The 22,623-nt window shown below is 37.7% G+C and overlaps 2 protein-coding genes across 6 annotated transcripts; one reads left to right on the top strand and one right to left on the bottom strand.

Annotated features, from left to right (window-relative positions):
- Positions 1 to 323: 323 nt before the first annotated feature.
- LOC306887552 (uncharacterized protein) lies at positions 324 to 10,560 on the bottom strand. The gene is made up of 13 exons (XM_079445382.1): positions 10,253 to 10,560; positions 9,906 to 10,021; positions 9,433 to 9,587; positions 9,101 to 9,224; positions 8,866 to 8,987; positions 8,446 to 8,532; positions 6,678 to 6,767; positions 6,485 to 6,573; positions 5,786 to 6,014; positions 4,334 to 4,456; positions 4,073 to 4,238; positions 901 to 986; positions 324 to 672 (listed from the first exon to the last, which is right to left on the bottom strand). The coding sequence occupies exons 1-13, from the start codon at positions 10,340 to 10,342 to the stop codon at positions 584 to 586; spliced, it is 1,566 nt and encodes a 521-aa protein (XP_079301508.1). The 5' UTR covers positions 10,343 to 10,560; the 3' UTR covers positions 324 to 583.
- Positions 10,561 to 11,949: 1,389 nt separating this feature from the next.
- znf384b (zinc finger protein 384 b) lies at positions 11,950 to 22,579 on the top strand. 5 transcript variants are annotated; one of them, XM_079444240.1, is made up of 12 exons: positions 11,950 to 12,135; positions 12,964 to 13,022; positions 13,671 to 13,887; positions 14,003 to 14,092; positions 14,653 to 14,792; positions 15,419 to 15,492; positions 16,125 to 16,349; positions 19,092 to 19,259; positions 19,402 to 19,480; positions 20,847 to 21,005; positions 21,106 to 21,448; positions 21,541 to 22,192. In XM_079444240.1, exons 2-11 carry the CDS (start codon positions 12,969 to 12,971, stop codon positions 21,424 to 21,426), a joined length of 1,527 nt encoding a protein of 508 aa, XP_079300366.1. In that variant the 5' UTR covers positions 11,950 to 12,135; positions 12,964 to 12,968; the 3' UTR covers positions 21,427 to 21,448; positions 21,541 to 22,192. The 5 variants fall into 5 exon arrangements, with proteins under 5 accessions (XP_079300366.1, XP_079300364.1, XP_079300368.1 ...); XM_079444238.1 differs by having other exon boundaries at positions 21,106 to 22,193; XM_079444242.1 differs by lacking the exon at positions 16,125 to 16,349.
- The last annotated feature ends 44 nt before the right edge of the window (positions 22,580 to 22,623 follow it).

Genomic DNA, 22,623 nt, shown 5'->3' with positions numbered 1-22,623 from the left:
GCCAGAGGAGGGAGGGAGGAAAAGAGGATTGGAGGAAAGATTGAAATACTAATTATGCATCTTAACTGGTTCAAATTAAATAGGCAGCGAGAAGAAAATAAATGAATTTTGAAGGCGAAAATAGCCGGACGGAATAAAAGAAGCGGCTTATTAATATTCCGAAAACCAGCTGAAGTAAATAAGAAGTATTCAGAAAGGATAAATGAAAAGAGGCAGCGGCAGGAAAATCGATATACATTAATGTCGCGTTGGAAGGGAGCCCTACATGATGAACAACGCTATAGATATTTATAGACAGAAGTGCCATAAATACTCTCACACGTACACAGACATAACATAGTAGGTTTTATTGGATCAAGGTTTACATAGAAAACAGTTGGTTGTTTCTCTCCTCCTTCTGTTTCTTCCCTTCTGCTAGTCAGTCAATCTGTTCCACTTCAGTCCCTTCGTGTGATTTCTTGCACTTCATCATCGCTCCTTGACCTTGCCTTTGCTTTGTCTTCCTTTCCAGTTTGTTCTTTTTAACCCTCCTTCAATCTCCTTCTCCTCGCTCTCTCTTTTTTTCATTTACCCCTCCTCTCGCTCACTGAAGAACACAACGCAGCCATGAAGAACTTGCAGGTTCCTCTGTTACAGATGCATCCTGGGGTATGGAATCTTCATCATCGTCCACTGGAGGAAAAAATATATATATATTTTCGTAAAGGCTGTCATAGTGAATTAAATATTTTATAGCATCACTTTTTAAATGCCGTTAACTCATTTATTGGAAAACATTGCAAAATAAAGTCCATAAAGTGTGTGAAAAGGTGCTTTTACAATTAAATTACTGCAAATTTTCTTTGGACTGGAATTTTTCAACATAGGTTAAAAACATCCTTCTTTGGCTTTCTCTCTTACCCTCGCTTTGTTCGTCTTCTGAGTCTCTGTCGGATTCCAGAAGACAATCTACCAATCGGCTGTCTCGTCTCACTGTGACATCGCCTCTAGAGGAAAAACAACAGAAGACCGTCAATGCAGGCCACTTGGGTCACACTGTTTACAAGGACAGAAGGATGTTTAACTCAGCCTGAAGCAAAAAGCAAAGCTGCCCTGCTGACAACAGTGCGCTGTCAATGGGATTGGAATGACTTCATTATACAAACTGCTTTTGAAGTAGCAAATATATCATTAAGAGTTAGGCAGAAGCAGATCAACTTAAAACTCTTCTTCATATCTGGCTTAAGGTGTCACATTAGCAACATTTCAATGAAAGGGTCTATTGTCTATTTTCAATATTGTAGCGAAACATGAATATATAGGATATATTGTACAAAAGTTTGCCAAACTATGTTAAGTGTGACTGCACTCAGGGCCGTCCAAGCTGGCACGGGGCCCAGTGCGAGAGAGGGAGCGGGTCCTCCCATCAGTCCTTTCATGGTCGTGTTCCAGGTTGGGGGAGGTGCGGGGGGGGGGGGGGGGGACTTTGGGGGGTTCCCCCCTCGGTCTGTTCACGATCGTATTTGTCCCACTCGGTTGTCCCGTTCCAGTTACCCCTCGGTTCATTAGCTATCACGTTTGTCCCACTCCATTTGTTTGCGATCGCATTTGTCCCCCTCGGTCTTCTCATGATTGCGTTTGTCCCACACAATCGCTTTTCAGTTCGGTGGAGGTTCCCCACGGTCTGTTCGTGATAGCGTTCGTCCCATTTGGTTTATTCGTGATTGTGTTCCAGGTCCCCCTCGGTTCATTTGCAATCAGGTTTGTCCCACTCGGTTCATTTGGATTGTGTTCCTCGTCCCCTCGTTTCATTTGTGATCATGTTTGTCCCATTAGGTTTTTGCGATCATGTTCTAGGTCCCCCTTGGTTCATTCAGCATCCTGTTTGTCCCATTCGGTTTGTTTAGATAGCGTTCCAAGTCCGCCTCTTTCTATTCGCGATAGCATTTGTCCCATTCGGTTTATTTGCGATCTTGTTTGTACAACTTGGTTCGTTCACGATTGCGTTTGTCCCACTTGGTTTATTTGTGATTGCATTCCAGATCCCGCTCGGTTCATTTGTGATCACTTTCCAGGTCCCACTCCAGGGGCCTCATTTATAAAATGTTGTGCAGAAACCATCCTAAATTTGATCTTACGATCATACGATTCATAGAATGAATTTACGAACAGAAATCGCGCGTATGTCTCTCTTTCAGATGTGAAATCTATGAATCGCAAATGATCTTAAACTTGCGCTCAATTGAACGGTGTTAGCTCTCTGCTTTGTAAACGACTCCTAATTAATGTCATTAACATATAACATAAATAATATCACCAATCATCATAATTTAGAACAGCGAGCTGCAAGAACAGCTTACATTTAAAAAAAAAAACTGTAATACAATAAAAAGTGCGTACGTCTGCACAGACCCTGACGTGACGCTAAGCACTTTTCCACGTCAAGGACAGTTTTTATAAATATGTGCGTTGGCGTGGATTTAAGCGTACGCATACTCTAAGATCAAATCTGTGCATACGCATGCTATAAATGAGGCCCCAGGTTTGTTTGCATTCACGTTTGTCCCTGTCAGTTGGTTTGTGATCGCATTCCAGGTTCCTCTTTGGTTCGTTCGCAATCGCATTCCGGGTCCTCGTCGGTCCATTCACAATTGCATTTTGGGGGTGTCCCCCTCAGTCCATTCACCGCAGGGCCCGGTGAGGCCACACCAGTTGCACCACCCTAAGGATGGCCCTGACTACACCTTTAGTTGTTCAGCAGTTACTCCTGGTGACCCAACAAAGCACCAAAATTGTTTAAATGTTCTGCTGAAAAAACCTGCTTAAACCAGTATAATTTTAGTTGGTTAAATTTGATCTCCCATCTCTCCAAGATGGTGTTTCGCTGGTTTTGCTGGGCAACCAGCTTGAAAGTGGTTAAAATCACTCCAAATGCCAGCCTGATCAGTCAAGCCTGACCAGTCTGGGAGAGCAGCTAAGACCGACAAACTAGGTTAGGCTGGTTTAAGACATTTTTTACAGTAGTGTGTACAAACGTAAACACAAATGTCAAGTCAAGTCAAGTCTGCTTTATTGTTGAGAAGTCAAATGTCCTTGAATGTCCTTGAAATTAAACAGTATTATAAATATTGACATAAAATGTTGGCCTCCTTCTTATTTGGATAGGTTACAAGTGCCAAAACATTAAATGCAAAGTCTCTGGTTTTGGTTTTTACATTAGATATCGAGTGGTGGCCCAACACAGCACCAAAACTGTTTACTGCTCTGCAGAAAACCCCAATTAAACCAGTCTAAACTGGTTGTAGATTATTTAATCTGGTCTTCCAGCCTGCCCAGCTGAAAAGTGCCCAAAACTACTGTAAAACCTGTGAACAGACCAACCTGACAAGGCTGGGATACCAGTTGAGCCCAGAAACCAACAGCAAAAGATGTCATTGAAATTAAACATTGATATTAATATCACTATGAAATGTTGGCATCTGCCTAATTTGGATGGCTTCCAAATGACAGATTAAGCTCCAAAATACAGGATGCAAAGTCTTTGACAGCAACAACAAACGAAATGGGAAGCGTTTTCCCTCCCCTTTAGAAACCTGAGTCTTTTTCACAAATCTAAATATGCAGAAATATATAGCTAGTTGTATTTGACTATTTGCATTCAGCATTGTTTTTCCTGTAACCCACCAGCTGCTCCAGACAGAATTGTAGTTATAAAGAAATCAATATTTTTTACACAAAGTGATCATCGGCTAGGCATCCAGCACTCGATGTGAGCTATGGTTCTCATTGTCAATTAAACTGTGCCCGGAGCATTCCTGTAGACTTCTCATTAATAAGTATCCCAAAGATACTATATTCCAGCCAGTATCTCATTACTGATGTACATATTGATATACTGACTAAATGAAACATTGAGCAGAGTGTCTCATATTAGTAACTATGTGTCAGCGAATATCTACGAATTGATATATACAGTAATCCATTATATAAAGGAGGTTGTGAAGGGATAAGTAATGGGCAGTAGGACTAGTGAAGTTCATCTCTAAGAGAAAATGAATTTGAACTCTATATCTGGTGGAAAAAAAAGACACACCTCTTTTTAAAACTTCCAGGAAGCTGCTCCCAAACAATGAGGTTACGACCCCCTGTGACCCACCGATGGTCCCCACTTGCTGTTAGCCACGCAGCAAAACAAAGAATCCTGGGAAGATCTGAAGAAGTGAGTGAAACCAGGTATTTGCACTGGGGAAGCGAGAACACTGAAAGAGTGTGAGAGAAAGAAAAAGAAAGAGGTGATTATACAACTCACAATTTTCAAAGGTGTTAAAATAAAATTGATGTTAAATTCACTCACAGTTAATTGTGCTCTCTCCATTAGTGATGTCAAAACAAGAGCCAATCAAAAGGCCAGGTATTTGATTGACGCAATCTGTGACACCAGCAGTGCTACTGTGATTGGTTAGTCTGGTCATCACGCCTGCACATGATTGGAGAGAGCAAACATGCATCATTAGGGAAACTTTCTAACATTTATCCACTGAAATGCAAATAAACCATAAACAAAAAGTAATTGAACGCATAATCTGTCTATTTATAGACTCCGTTCCTACTCTTTCAATAGCTGCCGACTTTGCTGTGTGTTTTATGCCATTAATACCAATGATTTGTTGTCTGTAAAAAGCTCATTAATTCTTTGAGAGCTCCAGCTACGAGTTGTTTGATGAACTGGGGTCATTATGAATCTCAGAGCTCTCGATTAGTGTCACATCATGGTGTGCTCCTACCAGTAATCAGATTTATCTGATGTAATTGTTTACAGGTTTTTTGATAATGGCCTTTAGCACAAATATCCTGTGAGAAAACGGGATTAAAATGAGAAAGTGGCGGATGTTTTTTTTAACATTTTCCTCTGCCCTGGGGCAAACAGCCCCCTCTCCTGTCTGTGTTCTCTGAGCCACTGGGACTTTAACACAGATTATATTAGCAGCTCAGAGCGAACAGACTCAGTCAAGATGTATTCCATTAATAAATCTGTTAAATAGCCCTAAGTCAAAGAACAAATGAAGGTCCAATGGGGGTTGTAAAATATTTATTGCGACAGAATCCTGCATATGAGAGGTGCTTTATATAATAAGATGTTGACTAAATATTGGTGGTGATGACAGATCATAGGATTATGCTGATTTAACATGTTTATTTGGTGTGAATAAGTTAAAAAAAAAAAACAGTGGGCCTATTCATCTGCAAATTTTTCTGTAATATCTTTTTCTAGTTTTTCTAATTTGTGGGCTGCTTTTATCAAATATTTGTTATATGAGATTAACAGTGATTTATTTTATTGTAAATTCAAGCAAATATATTTAAATATACATAATGTTAATATTACATATAATTATTACTGTTTAAGAGTTTAGTCAGTCATTAACACTTTGATTCTGCAAGGATGCATTAAATTGACCAAAAGTGACAGTAAGGCTTTGACATTGTTACAAAAAAAATATATTGTAAAAAAATGCTGTTAGTTTGCACTTTTAAGCATCTTGAAAAAAAGCATAAATCTCAAAACTAATATATATATATATATATATATATATATATACACATATACATAGTGGCTTGCGAAAGTATTCAAACCCCTTCATTTTTTTTCCCATTTTGTTATGTTGCAGCCTTATGTTAATTTTTTTTCCATATCAATCTACACTCTGTACACCATAATGACAAAGCATGTTCATTAACTAATTATTAAATTAATCAATTTAATCCTAATTCATATTAATATTAAACTTAGGTTAGAATATATTACCTGTTCTCCAATTTAGGATTCGTATGCTGGCCTTTCCACACGAAAGGAACACACGGTCACCGCGGGGGCTCAGGATCAGCCTCCCGTTCACCCCGTCATCCCCACCACACCCTGTGACTTCTGGCCCGCAGATGTGCAACCTGCGGAGGGGTTCCCTCCATTCATCCGACACCTCCCACACACACACGCATCCCTCTGCAGAGCCACTGAACAGCAGAGGACCCTGGGACTGTGAAGAGAACAAAGGGTAAATGCCACTGTGTTTCCATGACAACTCGTGCCAACTAACAGTATTAAATATGCAAAGAGAGTCACCGCTGTTTGATGCTACAGTTTTCTGTTTCTTATCTCAATTGCTACATGATTTATTTACTTCTATTCCGTATCTGTTGATTTCTTTATATTATATTGCTCTGCCCAGTTTCATTTCATACAATTCATTAATCATTAAATAAAAAGAGAGAGATTGCATTAGAAAAATGTTTAAATGTTGGCATTTAATAGCTTGTACATCTCTGTGAACTTTAGACTGTGTTTAAAGATCTCGAGGAGAAAACCGCTCTCAAGGGATTCCTCTACACTTCAGCTATGAGCAGGGGCACAATCTTTCTTTTTTTTTTGAAACATGTGCTGCACTAAAGGGCAGACTCGGAAAGTTCTAGATGCCAGCACAGTTCTGTTGCCATGGCACTCGCCCACCTGTAGTGTGGTGACTGCGTCCAGGTGTGCGTTCTCTGACTGACAGTTATCCAGCGAGCTCCAGCTCCACACCTGCAGCTTCCCAGCATCTAGTGTAAGATCAATAACACTGAGCCTCAGACGCACCTGATATGTGGAGACTGATGCAAGGCATGGTCAACTCAACCTCACTCTCACACACATGGATACCTACCTGAACCTGTAACAATGAAGCCCTCTCCTTCAGGAATGAAGCACAGGCTTGAGACTGCATTGAATGTGTAGATGGATTTGACGCACTGACCTGCAAGAATAACAACATGTGATGCAAACACACTTGACTTTAATTCACCCTCATCGGCAGGGGACGAAAAAAGCTGTGATGTCCAAAAAAAGACTGAGTAGTACCCTCTCCACCAGTTATATAATGAATGAGATTCAGATAATGGACCCTGTGGCGGGAAGAGCAAACAACAGATACAGTGCGTGTGGCGTCAGGCCTCGGAGAGGCTTTTATTAAACAAAATAATAAAATAAAGTGTCCAAAAGGGGTTAAAGTGTCCAAAAATAAACAGGGGATCTGGTGTCCTCGTCGTGCTGCGGGGTTTGTGAAGGAGGGCAGTGTTCTGAAAGGAAGGGTCCAGGTAAGGGGCGGAGCCCGGCGGTCTGGCTGTTTCAGCGCCCCTCCTCTCTCACACAACCACTCCCGTCGTGAGCCTGGTGAAGGGCGAATACGGGACGGGGTGGTGCTGATAATAAGGGTGAGGCAGCCAACTCGTCACAACACTCAGAACAACAGCACATCTACTGTACACTCTCCATCCTTTACCTTTTCCATTTTAAAAATAGTTTAAAATGCATACTTTTAATTTTACGATACATTTCTAATGCTACACTACATTTTAAACAGGGTTTGGCAAAATTCTGAATTTTGCAAATTGGCATCCTTTGTGAATTTCAGTCACATTGCTCACACATCTCAGGATATTGAATTGGAATTTGATTTAAAATGAGAGAAGGTGAAATTTACTGAACTGCCATGTAAAGGCATTCAGCACAGTCACAACAGATGGATTTAATTAGCATAATTAATTTTGCAGCAAAAGATATACGAGTACAGCATTCATTTTGACTAGTTATGCTTTTTTTTATTTCCTAAAGCCCGAAACACACTGCACGATTTTCGGCTGTCCCGCGATTGGGTGATTTCTGATTCGACACGATTGTTTCACAATGCCAATCTTTCGTCTGGGACAGCCAAAAGTCGTGCAGTGTGTTTAGGGCTTAATACACAGAACAGATTCATCATTCTACATCAAACACCACACCACACAGAAGATTCAAATAATTCATGAAAATAAAATATTCACTTTGTATATAACAAATATGTAACACACTATAACCACACAGTTTTAGTAATGACTATAATAACAAATATGATTATATTACAAATTCATAGTCGTGATGTATTTGTCTGTACCAGTCTGTGAAATGGACCACAAAAATAAGCATATATTTATAATAACCTATCATACAAATGTAAAGATTTTTTTTTAATGTTTTTTGAAAGAAGTGTTTTTTGCTCACCAAGACTGCATTTATTTTTAATCAAAGGTACAGTAAAACATGAATACTATGAAATATCACAATTTAAAATAACTGTTTTCGATTTTTTTATATATTTTAAAATGAAATCATTCTAATATGCTGATTTGGTGCTCAAGAAACATCTCATATTATTATCAATGTTAAAAATGGTTATGCTATGATCTATTACATTACAGAACTTCAGACGAAAATTCATTTCAAGTCTGATATATTAAATAGTTTTGTATTTGCATTCCTCCTAATAATCAAATTAGTATTCAACCGTTCTACCTTATAATTTAAAGGACATTCATAATTCTTAAGCTGCAAAACCTTCATTTGAAAATGATTGCTGAGGCCACACATTTGTGTGTGTGTGTGAAAGAAAGACTCACCCGAGCTCAAAGCCCAAATTCTCACACAACAGTCTGTGGAACCACTTAGTACAAATCTTTCCTTGTCAGCCAAGTCGAATACACGTGCTGTGAAAAAACAGATCAAGAAAATGAAAGTTGAAGATAGAGAACAAGAAAAAAAGAATGTCTGCAGGACACGAGAAAATTGAGAACGAAGGACAAAGGATGTGAAGAACAAATGCACTGTCAAAACAGCAAGACAAGGAGTGATGGAGAGCAAAAGGGACAGATGGGAAGGAGGGCATAACTGGAACAAAAGAGGTGAGAGAAAAGAGAAAGCATAAAGGATGAGTGAACAATCGCGGGTACATCTGTATCAGCCGGCTGGCCCCATCAACATGATCAATTATTCTTTACTTTCCCGGGCTTGTGAGAGTGTGTGAGTCTGTGTGTGTGTACCCAATCTCCTGCAGTACTCTGGAGGTGGTGCACTGAGACAGGTGACTCCACCGCTGTGACCTCCCAAATTGCGCTGCTCCGTTGCCGTGGGAACGTGCCACACTTTAACTGTTGTATCTCGACTTAAATTGGTAGAAACAGTAGGTGAAGAGCAAAGAAGAGAGAGAGGTGTTAACGGCTACGTCAGCAATTTCACAGTCAGTTAGAGACATAAACTGTTTACTTTTTCCGGTACCTGCCAGAAATCACAAGATTGTCGACGGCGACCGCACAGGTGATGATGTCACTATGACCCTCCAGAGTTCTGAGACGAAACTTGGCCTTTTCCCAAGTCTGTTTGCAAGATTTGAACTCGGCATCTGCAACGTATGAAGACAAACAAACGGTTTCATATAAACTGAGGTCGTGTTTTTTTTCTCTCCCATGAATGCTGATAAACTAACCATCTGTTATATCATCGCATGAGACAGCCATAAGGCAGAACTTCCTGTGAAAGACAAGCAGGCTTGTAATCAACATCTGTGCGAGTAACTGTAATCGTGTGTGTGATTAGTGCACTAATTTGACCTTCTTGTTCTTCTGCACTGGGGCTGACGGGGAGATGCGTTTCTCCTCTGCCATCTGTCTGGCTTCCATCGCTTCTTTCATTCTCTCGTCTCTCCTCTCGAGCAATCTTCAGCGCAGGACGACAGGCAGCAACAAGTTGCTCTGTGACCTCCTCGCTATCATGAAAAATAAACATCAACAAGCACAAAAATATCACTGTGAATTATTCTCACGACAGTCCATAGGTGTTAAATAAATGCTGCTTGTCTTGTTATACCTTTGTTGTAACAAGTATATTATTAAATAGCAATGTGTGAGACAGAAAGCCTCGGAGTGGGAGTTCAAGGATAGAGTTTTTAAAGAAATATGATGAATCAATACTGCCTAGATGCTAGAGAGCGGAAGACTAGCCATGGGCAGAGGTCTAGAGTTTAATCTCACGCACCCAGGCCGTCTCGCTCTCTCTCCTTCCCTACCTAGTCGCTCATTCTTACACTTGTCTTTTCATTTTATCCTCCTCCTTTCCCACAATCCCTTGAATTTGCTGGGGGCCAGAATGCTGCAGCAGAAGCTCAGCCAATCTGGAGCGAAGCTCCGCCTTCTTTGAGACCTACAAAGATATGTGATAATCATAAAAGACAAAATTGAAATTATGGTTTAACTGAATACATTAGTCATCCTGAAAATGACGTGTTTCTATTCAGTGAATCATTCCTGAGTGATCTTTCTGTGTGTGATCTGAACTGAACATGCATGCTCTCTACTTAATATTCACTGTGCATGTGCAGAAGTAACACAAACGTTTCATGTGAGTGAATATAAGAGCATGATAATGCTGTACCTTTATTTTTTCCTCGGGAGTGAGGGAAATTTTGATCTCCAAGTTTTCAATTTGCCTTAACTTCTTTTGGAGTTTCCTCACCTCCCCCATCTGACTTCAGTGTGAACGTGTAGTCACTAAGCTCTTTGTTAGACGTGCATGCTTTCATCGATGTTTTTATATGAAGTGAATCCACGGCTGATACTGTAGACAAGGGTTCGCGGATTTGTTGTTGCTCTACTCCAGACTACGCTCACAGATGCTGTAGTAGACGTGTACGCAAACCTCATCAGCCGGAAATCAACGGCTGTAAGAAAGTGGCCTGATCTGAAGGAAACAGGTCTGAATCTCTCTGGCGACATCGCGTGGATTTAGGAGAACGCTCTCCTTTATTTGCATGCTCCTAATGTAAACATTATTCATATAAATTACATTTCTTATCTCTGAGAAGCGACAGCGACACATGTAATTAAGATATTTAAACAAGGAAACTTATTTTTGAATACTTGAGGGGTTTAATTTCTATTAAACTTTAATATATATATATATATATATATATATATATATATATATATATATATATAATGGTTCAGTTCTAATATTTGACAGTGTAATACAAATAGAAATACAGCAGTAACTAAAGTGTCACATTGCATACGTAATGAATAAAGCATAATCAGTAATAATAATAAACAAAAATGTACAAATGAAATGTAAAATGTTTAGGTTCACGTAGGCCTAAATTCAAATAAATAAATAAAAACAGAAATTACGCCGTAGATGTCCATGGCAACTTAACTGATTCGACTTTATGATATATAAATTCCATTTCGACACTTGCAATACATTTTTCATGCAATTGTATTAGATTTTCATACAATTTTAAAATTCCCTCATATTTCCCTGGCTACTGAAACCTTGTTACATTTCCCATGCACAGGTGGCGCAGGTTCTTGGTTAAATTTGGAAACATGCATTTGTAGTGAAAAAACTATATTTTTAAAAATACATCTAAAGGACTAGAATATTGAAAAGAGTACTAAACTTAAAGCGAAAAACTAAACGAAAAATCTGGACCTTGTGTATGTGTGCAAATGTTTTCTTAACAATATGAAATTTCGCTAACAATTCAAGGTCTAAATCATTGTTTTCAAAAGATAAATAGTGTATTTTAGTTAAAGATCTTTTTTTATTATTATTATTAATGCCAAAACACTTAACAACAATCATATAACCACAACAACCTCAAAAACAATAGAGGACAAAATACAAAACAATAATACAAGATAATAAAAATATAAATAAATAAACAAACAAATTAATAAATTAATAAATAAAAATCAATAAATTAATTAAAAACAAACAAATAAATAACATAGACCATAGGGGGGAAATTATAATAAGGTTAATCATTGAAAGGAATTTTTGACTTTTGAATGATTTTTAGTTTTTCATGCCCATCAAATATAAAAAGTAATAATTGTAGTCAACCAGAAAAACTGACAGTACTGGGTTCTTACCCAAAAATGTACACTTTTGAATAAAACATTTGCCTAGAATAATAAAAATATTAACAATATATTCAATCGAAAAGTTAAAGTTATAATAAAAAAAAAATAATATCAAAAGTGTTGATACATTAAAGAGAATAATTAACATCCTAAAACTATTTTCCCGGACATGTTTGACCTTACTGGACGGAAATGACGTCAGGACGCACGGGCGGCATTCTCGCCGCTCGGCAGGAAGTGTTGTGTAGAAAAAAGAAAAAAAACAGAAAAAAAACACAAGGGAGGAAAAAAAAACTCATTGAAATTCTTCAATCGGGTGGGTGCGGAAAGACTTCGCAAACTACCCCGATCGGAGGATATCCCCGGCGGACGAATTAAAAGTCTTGGGAGCTGGTAATCGGTCTTTATTTTTCACTTTGAAGCTTGTTTTTGGCTGTTGATGCGAGCCGCTGGCGCTGCTGTCGCCCGATCGCCGACACTCATGTGCCGGAAGTCTGCGTAAAACCGCCTCGGTCCCAGCGTCGACGTTTTTTCCCCACTTGTTCTGTTTTTTTCTAACGTTTTTTGCCTCTTTCCTTTTTTATTTTAGCAGGCAGTGTGAACGCGCGGGTCACGTCATGCTGGGGGCTGCAGGTCTGCTTTCGTTCAGTAGATTCGCCGCAGCCTGTCAATAATATTCAGATGTTTAGATGGGATTGGTTATTAAATAAATATTTGAACATTTTTAATGTAATCAAAAAACATGATTTTACAGTGCATTGTTTTTAATAAAGAATAAAGCGAAGCACATTCTCTTTTACGCAACAAAATGATAAATTGCACCCAGATAAACGCAAGAGCTACTATGAACCCGCCATCTGTAGCAATATAACCTTAAAGGAGAGACTCACGAGTGATGGTGGTTCTGTCAGATGTGTTGACCATAAATAAACACGATGGACACCCGCTCTTCCAGGATAAAATTCCCTGCATAAGTCAAATTGTCCAGTTCCATATATAATTGTGTTATCGAAAGTGTTCATTAGTAAAATGTGCATTTACTATTGTTATTATTTTCTTTCTGAATCTTTTGTCAAATTATATCCCCCACAGATAAATTTAATAAATGTAAATGTATAATGTGGAACTCTGTCCCTATCCTTTACCTCTCACTTTAAAAGGTCAAAGGTTATAGTGTGTACACAGTTGTTGCTCATCAAAATGTTTACTTTTTTGTGTCAGGGGTGATGGAGGATTCCCATTTTAATTCTTCCTATTTCTGGTCCCCTGTACAGGGACAGGTAAGCACACTCTAAACTGTCTACTTTTGAATTTTATGCCTGGCCTGTGTTAATATATTACAAACCTAATGTATTTTCATGCTTTATACTGTATTTTACAAAATTTAGGTTCAGTAAGATTATATATATAATAAATTAATATATATATATATATATATAATAAATTTAAAAAATCTTACATTTTCACACAAAAAAAATTCTGTTCAGTTTCAAGTAAGTACTGTTTCTATTATCAATGCAATATGAAAACAAATATATCACAGTATAAGATAATTTTCATAATGAAGCAGCACAACTGTTTGCAATATTGATAATAAAAATAAATGTTTATTGAGCACCAAATCAGCGTATTAGAATGATTTCTGAAATATCATGTGACACAGAAGACTGGAGTAATGACTGCTGAAAATTCAGCTTTGCCATCACTTGAACAAATTACAGTTTAAAATATTTAAAAAGAAAAAAGTTGTTTTAAATTGTAAAAATATTTCACAATTTAAATTTTTTTAAGTGGTATTTTTGATCAAATAAATGCAGCCTTAGTGAACATATAAGACCTCTTTTACAAAAAAATTAAAAACGCTATACAGACCCAAACCTTTTTTTTCTGTTGTTTTTAACCAATAACCAAATGTTTTTGTCTTTTAGATTGAGAATGCTGTATTTCTCAATAAGGTAAAAGAGCAGCTTGGTCAGGACAAAGGCCCCACCTACTCGCATGGCCCCGCCCATTATCCCACGGTTGCTGGGGGTGCCATGGATACAACGACAGCGAGGACACTAAAACAGGAGCATGCACAACCGTCTCAGTCCTCACACAGTATCACAGTGTTGCCGGTACCACCTACCGGCATCATGACGGCAGGTATCAGACGTGTGATTATTATTAATCGCTAATGATTACAGGGGTTTCTCTGGTTAGTTTATTTGCACTTTCTTTCACTTTCATAAATCTTCCATCACTGCCTCACTCTTTCTAGCGGGTTTGGTCACTCTGGTGTCTCCAATGTCATCTACTCAGTCCCTTATTCCTGGACATCCATCCACCACCATGATAACAGTCCTGACTGGTAATGCACCTTATTTCACATAAACATTAACATGCACACTGTATGATTTTTGCCACAATATTGCTGTATAAATACTTTTTAGCATTTCCTTCTTTTCATTTTGATTGTACAATCAAAATTATGCCAAATGTGTTCACAAGAAGAGCAGGACTTTCATCTTTTGCCCTGGCACAACCCGCTCTGAAATCATTTTTTTTTTTTTTTTTGCAGTATTGTGTCCTGATATTTACAGTAATTATGTTTTATATTTTTGCTTCTCCATATCTTTCAGTTTTTTTTCTTTCTTGTGAAGTGACTTTGATCTGCAGAAAAGGTGCTTGATGAGTTTATCATCATCATTATTGTATTGTACAAGTAAAACTTGTACCCGGTTTTTCAAACGGCCTTCATGGGTCCCCGTTCAAACTGAGCTCACAAACATCTCTGTCTGCGTTGCTTGGCAGTATTGCTCTCTAATTTTGTGTGTGCAATATGCCTGAGACAGGAACAGATACACTTTATTGTCTCATCAGTCTTGGCACACATAATTAAAGCATTTTACTCTTGCATGACTCCACCAGACAAGAAAAATGACTCCGTGCCCTGCTCACCGGTTATCTTCCCGTTACCGTCGAAACGAGGCAGAAAGAAGAAAGAACCACTCCCACTGGTTGGCTCACCTACTGGGACAGATCCCTTGATTTTGGGTCTTTCAGGACAGGTATGACAGTCATGTATATAGAGGAATCCTTATTGATATTGTCTGAATAAGTGATTAGCCCAGATACGCAACTGTTCAAAAGTTTGGGATAAGATTATTTTTTAATGTAAGTATGGCTGCATTTAGTTGATCAAAACAGTAGCAATAGTGAAATACTATTACAGTTTAATATACTTTAAAATGTAATTTATTCCAGTGAATTAATCAACTTTTAACCCTGTGAATAAATCACAATAAAAAATTCTTCTTTTTCTATTCTTTCGACTAGAAAAATTGACCCTCTAGCACTAGCATTCTCTAATCTATTTCAATTCTACTTTTCTTTTTATTTATTTAAAGACAAAACTAGTGTTCTCTGTTCTTTTTCTATTCTATCTACTTATTTTCTTTTTATTTATTATTATAAAACCTTGCTATGTATCCTGCGTTATAGCACTTACATGTTATTGCTCTTTTGTTGGTTTTGAGTGCTTCTTTTGTCCTCATTTGTTGGTCACTTTGGAGAAAAGCATTTATTTGAAATAGAAATATTTTGTAACCTTATAAATATAAATTTCCATCTTTACTTATATAATTATAAATATAAGTAACAATTTGTTTTTGACTGATTTTCCTTTTCTCTGCAGCATCATTCTGCCAACCCTTACCGTCTATCTCCAGAAGAAGGGCATGCTGGGAAAGAGGGAGGAAAAACATACAGGTAGGGCTTTCTATAAGGACATTGGCTCAGCATGCACTCAGTGTGTGTTCTTACGATCTATTAGACGAGGCGAAGACAGAGGCAGGGATTCTTAAGCCACTTCATTTTCATGCTGCAGCAATGCATGGCCCTCCCGGCCGACACACACATACACGCACGCACACACTCCTGACTTCAAGGCTTCGCAATGAGCATATCTGCGTGTTTGTCTGCTGTGCATCAGTAGAAAGTGTGTTATCTTTTTCAGCAGCATGTGCAGCCTCAGCTACACAAAACTACACACATACACACACACTCCTGTCACCCTCTTTGTTGCTCATTCATTGCCCATCTGCACTTGCATTTCTGGCCTCTCCCTCTCTTTTTTCTTTTCTAGAGCCTAGAGTCTACGATTTCCTTCTGGATCATTCTCTATTGACCTCTTCGTCTCTCACCTTCCTGCTTGTGTTGTTTCGTTCTTGCCTGTTTGTCATGTCTCATGTTTCTCCTTTCACTATTGATGGACCAAACTTGTAACTTTCCTTTTCTCTTTGTCCCGTCTCCATTTGTACTTTGACTTCTCCCATTTTTTCCTTTTCTCTCATCCCTCTGTCCTCCCATTGGTGTGTGTGTGTGTGTTTTTCTTTCTGTAGGTGCCGGATTTGTGGTTTGACGTTCTGCAATAAATCAGACATGCAGCTGCACTCCAAGTCGCACACGGAGGTGAAAGCTCACCAGTGTCCGCACTGCTCCAAATCCTTCGCTAACACCAGCTACCTGGCCCAGCACATCCGCATCCACAGCGGTGCCAAGCCCTACACCTGCTCCTACTGCCAGAAGGCTTTCAGACAGCTCAGTCACTTACAGCAACACACACGGTATTCAGCACCGCACCTCAAGAGTGTGTGTGTTTGTGTGTGGGTGTCTGTGGCAAAGCAGGCGGGTGATGGAGAGTGTGTGTGATGGACCTTAGTTCAAACTTCCTTGTGGCATGATACACATTGATATCGTACTGCATCAAACACATTAAAAAGAGCTTCAGGTGCTTCACTTCACTTTTGTCCAGTATTGCGTAGCATATTGATGCAGCAATATTACAATTCTGGCCGATCCTGATAAGAAGATATCCATTTTCATATATAATCAATGATATTACAGCTTTATACTTAAAAAAAAAAATACAACACTCAGATCATTAGTTATAAATGCGTCACATACTTATGCAGCATCACAACAATATAATGTATAATATAAATAATGCATATTAATTTTGAGATTTGCTAAAGTTTTGTCCAGTATCGTGCAGTGTATGGATGCAGCAGTATTAAAATTCTAATTCTGGTCGATATTTATTTTCAAATATGACATTATAATTATGATTAGAGTTCAGTACCATAAGACAAACAAACAAATTTAAATCAATAATTTTTAAATTAGTGCTGTCAATCGATTAAAAAAAAAAACCTAATAAATGTTTTCTGTAATTAATCGTGATTAATCCCACCTAACAATAAAGTTTTTAAATATACTTTTATATTCCAATAATTTCACATTCAATTTTCAAATTAATCTATAAACAACATAAAGACAGTATATATTTATAGTATCTGTTTAATGGAATCTGGAATCACTGATAGCAATTCTACTGATGTCTCTTATGAAATTGTTCTTTTTTTCCTAATATTTAACCAGTGACTATAGCCATTCACTATTACAGTTTAATTGAGAGCTATCAGTCTTAACATTTATTAGACTTTAAAAAAATAACAACTTCTAATTTAAGGGAACTTAAAACAATCTTCACATAAACCCAATAGAATAAGTGTCATATTTACCTGTGCCCTTCAGCAAGTAGGAAATTAAGTTATCAAACACTAAATTCAATATATAGATAAATAAAAAGTTTTTTTTGTTCTTTGGTTAACAGACACCACAGCAGCTGGGTTATTAGGTTATTTGGCTGCTATTACTTTAAGAGCTGCCACTGCTGAATGAGATGTGGATCTGACACGCATGCTTGTAGTTTCATTTATGCCTTAATATGAAATCATACAGCCTACGTGCACAGTATAATGGCTGACAGGACAGGAAACTTCCTTTTTACTGACATATGGCCTGACAACATCTCATGTGACCGTAGTTCACTGTTTTACCGAAGCTCCTCCTCACCTGTACATTATCCGTGCTCGTTTGACTCACGCCTAGCGCTGAGGCAAAGCTGGAGTGTGCATCTGAAAAGACGCCAGTTTGATGTGCTCATAAGGACATTCTGCGCTAAATAAATGCAGTTCTTTCCAGAGCTTTTCAGGGCCACAAGTGAGTGTGCAGAAAAATTGGAGAGAAAAGATTTATTTAACAATTTATTTTTAGGGCTGTCAAAGTTAACATTGTTAACTTAAAATAATTTACTACATATGTTTAACACATTAATAATGATAATAATGTAACACGTTGATTTGGAATATGTATGTAATGTAAAAAGTGCTTGACAAATCTAACTTGGAAATGTTTCTCTGTGGCATTATTTTCATAAAGGCCTAATGCTAGTGTCAGGGAGATCATTTCTTTCTTTTTTTCCCCATTTCCAAAGCGGTAGCTGACAGTGTTTTCAGCCCACTTACTTTATGAATAACCGACAAAAAGCCTGCGTGGTTAAAGTGCTTCTTGTGACCTCTGCATTTTGCTTTTCGTTGCGCTCCATCTAGCAGTTTTTGAACGCAAACACGTGTTCTGGGTGTCCGCCCTCTGAGACATTCTGCGGTCACGTTGGAAAGGTTGACAACAGGGCCTCATCCTCTCTTGCTTGTTGCTATAGCAACATATTCTGCTGATAGTTTGCTTATATGTAAGTTTCTGTGTAATGGACTGTGTAATTATATACCACAGTCTTTATAATGGTGCAGCTCATGTCACCATGTGTATTGGGCAGATTACACATTAAATATGTCTCACTGATGGAGGAAAAATTGTTAGAAGAAACTAAAACTTGTCATTAAAAGTTCTCAGGTTTCAAAGAATGAAAGAAATGTAATTTTATGTAGTTTTTTTCTATTTCCCTTTCATTTCTTTCTCTGTTTAATTTATTTCTCCTCTGGCACACTTTTTATTACTGCAGACTACTTCAACTTTTACACCGCACTGTGGAGCTTTAACACACACCGACTGAAAGATTGAACTAAAATTGCAGCTGTCAGTGAAAGCCCAGTTCTTTTTGACTCTACATTATCGTCCCATAACTGTGTAGAAGTTTTATGAGGTTCTGCCCCGCTCTGAAATAGAGGTCACATAAAGGTTTTGTCCACTCCTGATCACACTTGAAGGTGGGATTGGGCTATGCTGCTCACAGAGTTCCTGTGAGGATTTAGTGCAAATGTTTTCTTGAGAAATGGATCTGCCCTTTCTCTAACCTCATTCAAACACCTACCACACCACTTTCAAACGTCTTTGAAATACACTGCACACTTTTAACAATTGTTGGCAGTACTGACAGGGACCACCTAAGAAAGGTCAGCTGAGTGAGTGTAGAAATGAAGAATATTGTCATGTCAAATATTTGTGTAGTGTGTGTAAATTATTGAATGAGCCCCTGGGTAAGCATGTTGGTCTTTCCTTCTTTTCAGAAATCACACAGAATCCAAACCTCACAAGTGTCCTCACTGCACGAAATCATTTTCCAACACAAGCTACCTTGCTCAGCATGTACGAATACACACAGGAGCCAAACCTTACACCTGTAACTTCTGCCAGAAGACCTTCAGACAGCTCAGCCACTTACAGCAACACCACAGGTACCACACAGGATGTGTTTTCTTTTCAGTTGTGTTTTTTTCATTTATATTTTCTGTTCTTTTATTTATAATTTGTGTTTGCATTTATTATTCAGTTGAGTTTTCCATTAATTTCTTCTCTTATCATTTTGTGCCTGTTCAGGATCCACACAGGAGACAGGCCATACAAATGTTCACATCCTGGATGTGAGAAGTCTTTCACTCAGCTTTCTAACCTACAGGTGACATACTCCGTTTCTTTATCTAAATATATTATGTCAAGTTCTTAAGTGTTACTTTTTAGAATATTTAAAGTATTTCTTTCAGGGAAAATGTCTTTCAGAACCTGTTTGGTCCTTTCCACGAAGTGAAAGTAAATGGTGACTGAGTAAAGGATGTGCGCAGTTCAGAGTTAAATTTAGAATGCCCTTTGTTTTCCAATTCAGTTCTTGAAGTAGAATTCAATTTTAACTTCAGGGTGCAGAATTGCTATTTCAATTTCTATACAAGAAAGTAAAATTCAAATGAGTGAAATTTAAAGAAATTTATTTTTCACCTAGGTTAGAAAAGGCAAGTTCTTTAGACTGTATTTCAAACTTTGAATGTTGGTTCGACAAAGCCTTGTTTGAAAGTTTTGAAAAATGTTTTAAAATCCTTTTAGGTTTGGTCTTACAGATATATGTAGATTTATACTACAGTTCAAAAGTTTGGGGTCCATTTTTCTTGAAATAAATGATACTTTTATTCAGCAAAAACAATAATTTGATCCAAAGAGGCAGTAAAGACGTTTATAATGTTGCAAAAGATTTCGGTTTCAAATAAATGCTGTTGTTTTGAACTTTCTATTAATCAAAGAATCCTGAAAAAAATGTATCATGGTTTCTCCAAAAATAATCATCACAGCTGTTTTTAACATTGATATTTAATAAGAAAGGTTTCTGGAGCACCAAAGGATCATGTGTCTCTGATAACTGGAGTAATATCTGCTGAAAATACAGTTTTGCCATCACAGGAATAAATTGCATTAGAAAACAGAGATTTTTAATTACAAAAATATTTCACAATATTACTGTTTTTACCTTTTTTTTAACCAATAGATGGAGCCTTGGTGAGCATAAGTGACTTCTGTCATCTTGCAGATGAAAACTTTTGAACAGTAGTATATATAGATGAATAGAAAGATCTTTCTGTCATTCCGATTCAGATTCCAGTTTTACTCCCCGTGGGATGTGGCCAATTCAATTTATATTCACATTCATGAATTGAAAGGGAGCCAATTCTTCAATTATTCTCTAATTCTTCTTCAATTCGTGAATTTGTCAGAACCCTGCTCCAGCAGTCAAGCAACATATTTTCAGTGAATAGTAACATACATTTTTGCCTGTTCTATTGTACACCTTCAAAACACTTAAAACAAGCACCCAAGTCGTTCCCGGGTTGTTCTATGATGCTGTTTGGAGCTTGACAACCCTTGCTTCCCTTCCACTTTCATTGTTTGCAAACAAGCAGCTCTTATTTGGACAGGTTTGGAGCAACATGGTGTGAGTAAATAATGATTTTTTGGGGTGAATTGTCACTTTTTAATATTTTTCTCTCAATCTTTTACAGTCTCATCGGCGTCAGCACAACAAGGACAAGCCGTATAAGTGTCACCACTGTAACCGTGGTTATGTAGACGCAGCCAGCCTGGAGGTTCATCTGTCCTCTCACACAGTCAAGCACGACAAACTCTACTCCTGTGGTTTATGCAACCGCACATATACCTCGGTACAAACTCAAACTCAGCGCCCAATCTCTCACCATAAATGAGCAGCATTCCCAATTCTTTTTCAAAATGAACCTAATATGTATCTCTTTCTGTCTATAGGAAACATATCTGATGAAGCACATGCGAAAACACGCCCCAGATATGCTTCTGTTTCCACCCGGATCAAACCAACAGAATCACGGCCCTGGTCACGCAGGAGGAAGTAGCTCGGATGGAGACAGGCAAAGCCAAGCCGAGAGGAACAATGCCTTCATCCAGCCGGTCGGTGCGCCGTGCATATTCGACTTGAACCAATACAAACCAATACCTTCTGCAGATGTGCGGTATAAAACTGTCAGTGTGTCTGACATCTCCCCTCACAAAGACCTCTGCATCACTGTTGAGGCTTCTGCCATACAGGTGGAACACCTAAACTCATGAGGAATCCCATGAAACTTTGGAGGTCAGAGAAAACTTTTGTAATTGACGAGATCCACACAGAGCTGTGGATATAGAATGACTTTTCTTACTCTATACCTTTTTATTTGTATGAAGGAGCAAGTGGATTTAAATGGACAAAATTGAAGAAAACAGACTTTTGTATTTTTTTTTGTAATCCTGATCTTCCTCCCAAAAGCTTCCTTGAAGACTGTTGCTGTTTCAGTGGGTACCCAGCTCATATCTCAAGTCTATTCCTGAAATTTCTGGTTTATCTTCTTTGTGTGATTGTCTCCGTTTGTAGTTGTTGGTACGATCACTGCACTGTCAACATTATTATTGTTACTGCCAATGAGAACGGAAATATTGTCTTGCACAGTATGTATGGGAATTGTTGGTCTGTTTCTGTTTTTAAAAAGGGAAATTTGTTTGCAGTCACATACATAAAAAAGCATGTATATATGGTTAAAAGATGTATTGTGTGTGAATGCGTAAAGGACAACAGTAAAAGGTGTGTGTGTGTGTGTCAACTAATGTCAATGGCAAATATCTAATGAGATGGTGTTTTTCTTAAATTATCCTGTTTAGTATTTCCATTTGCAGACGACGTAATATTCCATTATGACATGAATAGAATATATAATATTCTATTGTAATTACTGTTATCAAAACAACTGTTATCATGCAACAACCTCTAGGCATTAACAAAAACAGATTAGTGTGCATTAACCCTTTAAAACAATATTAAAAAACAGAAATTATTGTTTCTAATGTGCCTCCTTGTGATAATCTTTTTTATAATCGGTCTGTTGACTGTCATCCTGGGTTTTTAAATAATTTTTATTTATTACATTAACAAGTAGTATTGCCTTTTATAATAACTAAATCATTAAGAACATAAAATATTATTATTAATGTTTGTTTTGTTATTATTATTATTCCTCCAGAACCAACAAGGACCCTCGTTTCTTTCTTTATGGTTTGTAGATTTTTTTAATAAGAATTGTAAATTCCTTAATGATTTAATGTACATAACAGATGTTTGTCAGATGTAAAAAAAAAACAATACGAAGGCCCACAGAATGAATTATTTGTGCAACACTTTGTATATAATTTCAGATTTATGTGTAGTTAATTATAATTAAATTGTGTTTCTAACATTCCATTGTATAACAGTCAGTTTCATCTCAGTGACAGACT

The sequence above is a fragment of the Barbus barbus genome (genome assembly GCF_936440315.1).
Source record: "Barbus barbus genome assembly, chromosome: 21".
In the NCBI taxonomy this organism is placed as follows: Eukaryota; Metazoa; Chordata; class Actinopteri; order Cypriniformes; family Cyprinidae; genus Barbus; species Barbus barbus.
Note: the sequence above shows the minus strand (reverse complement) of the source record. Positions and strands in the feature narration are given on the sequence as shown.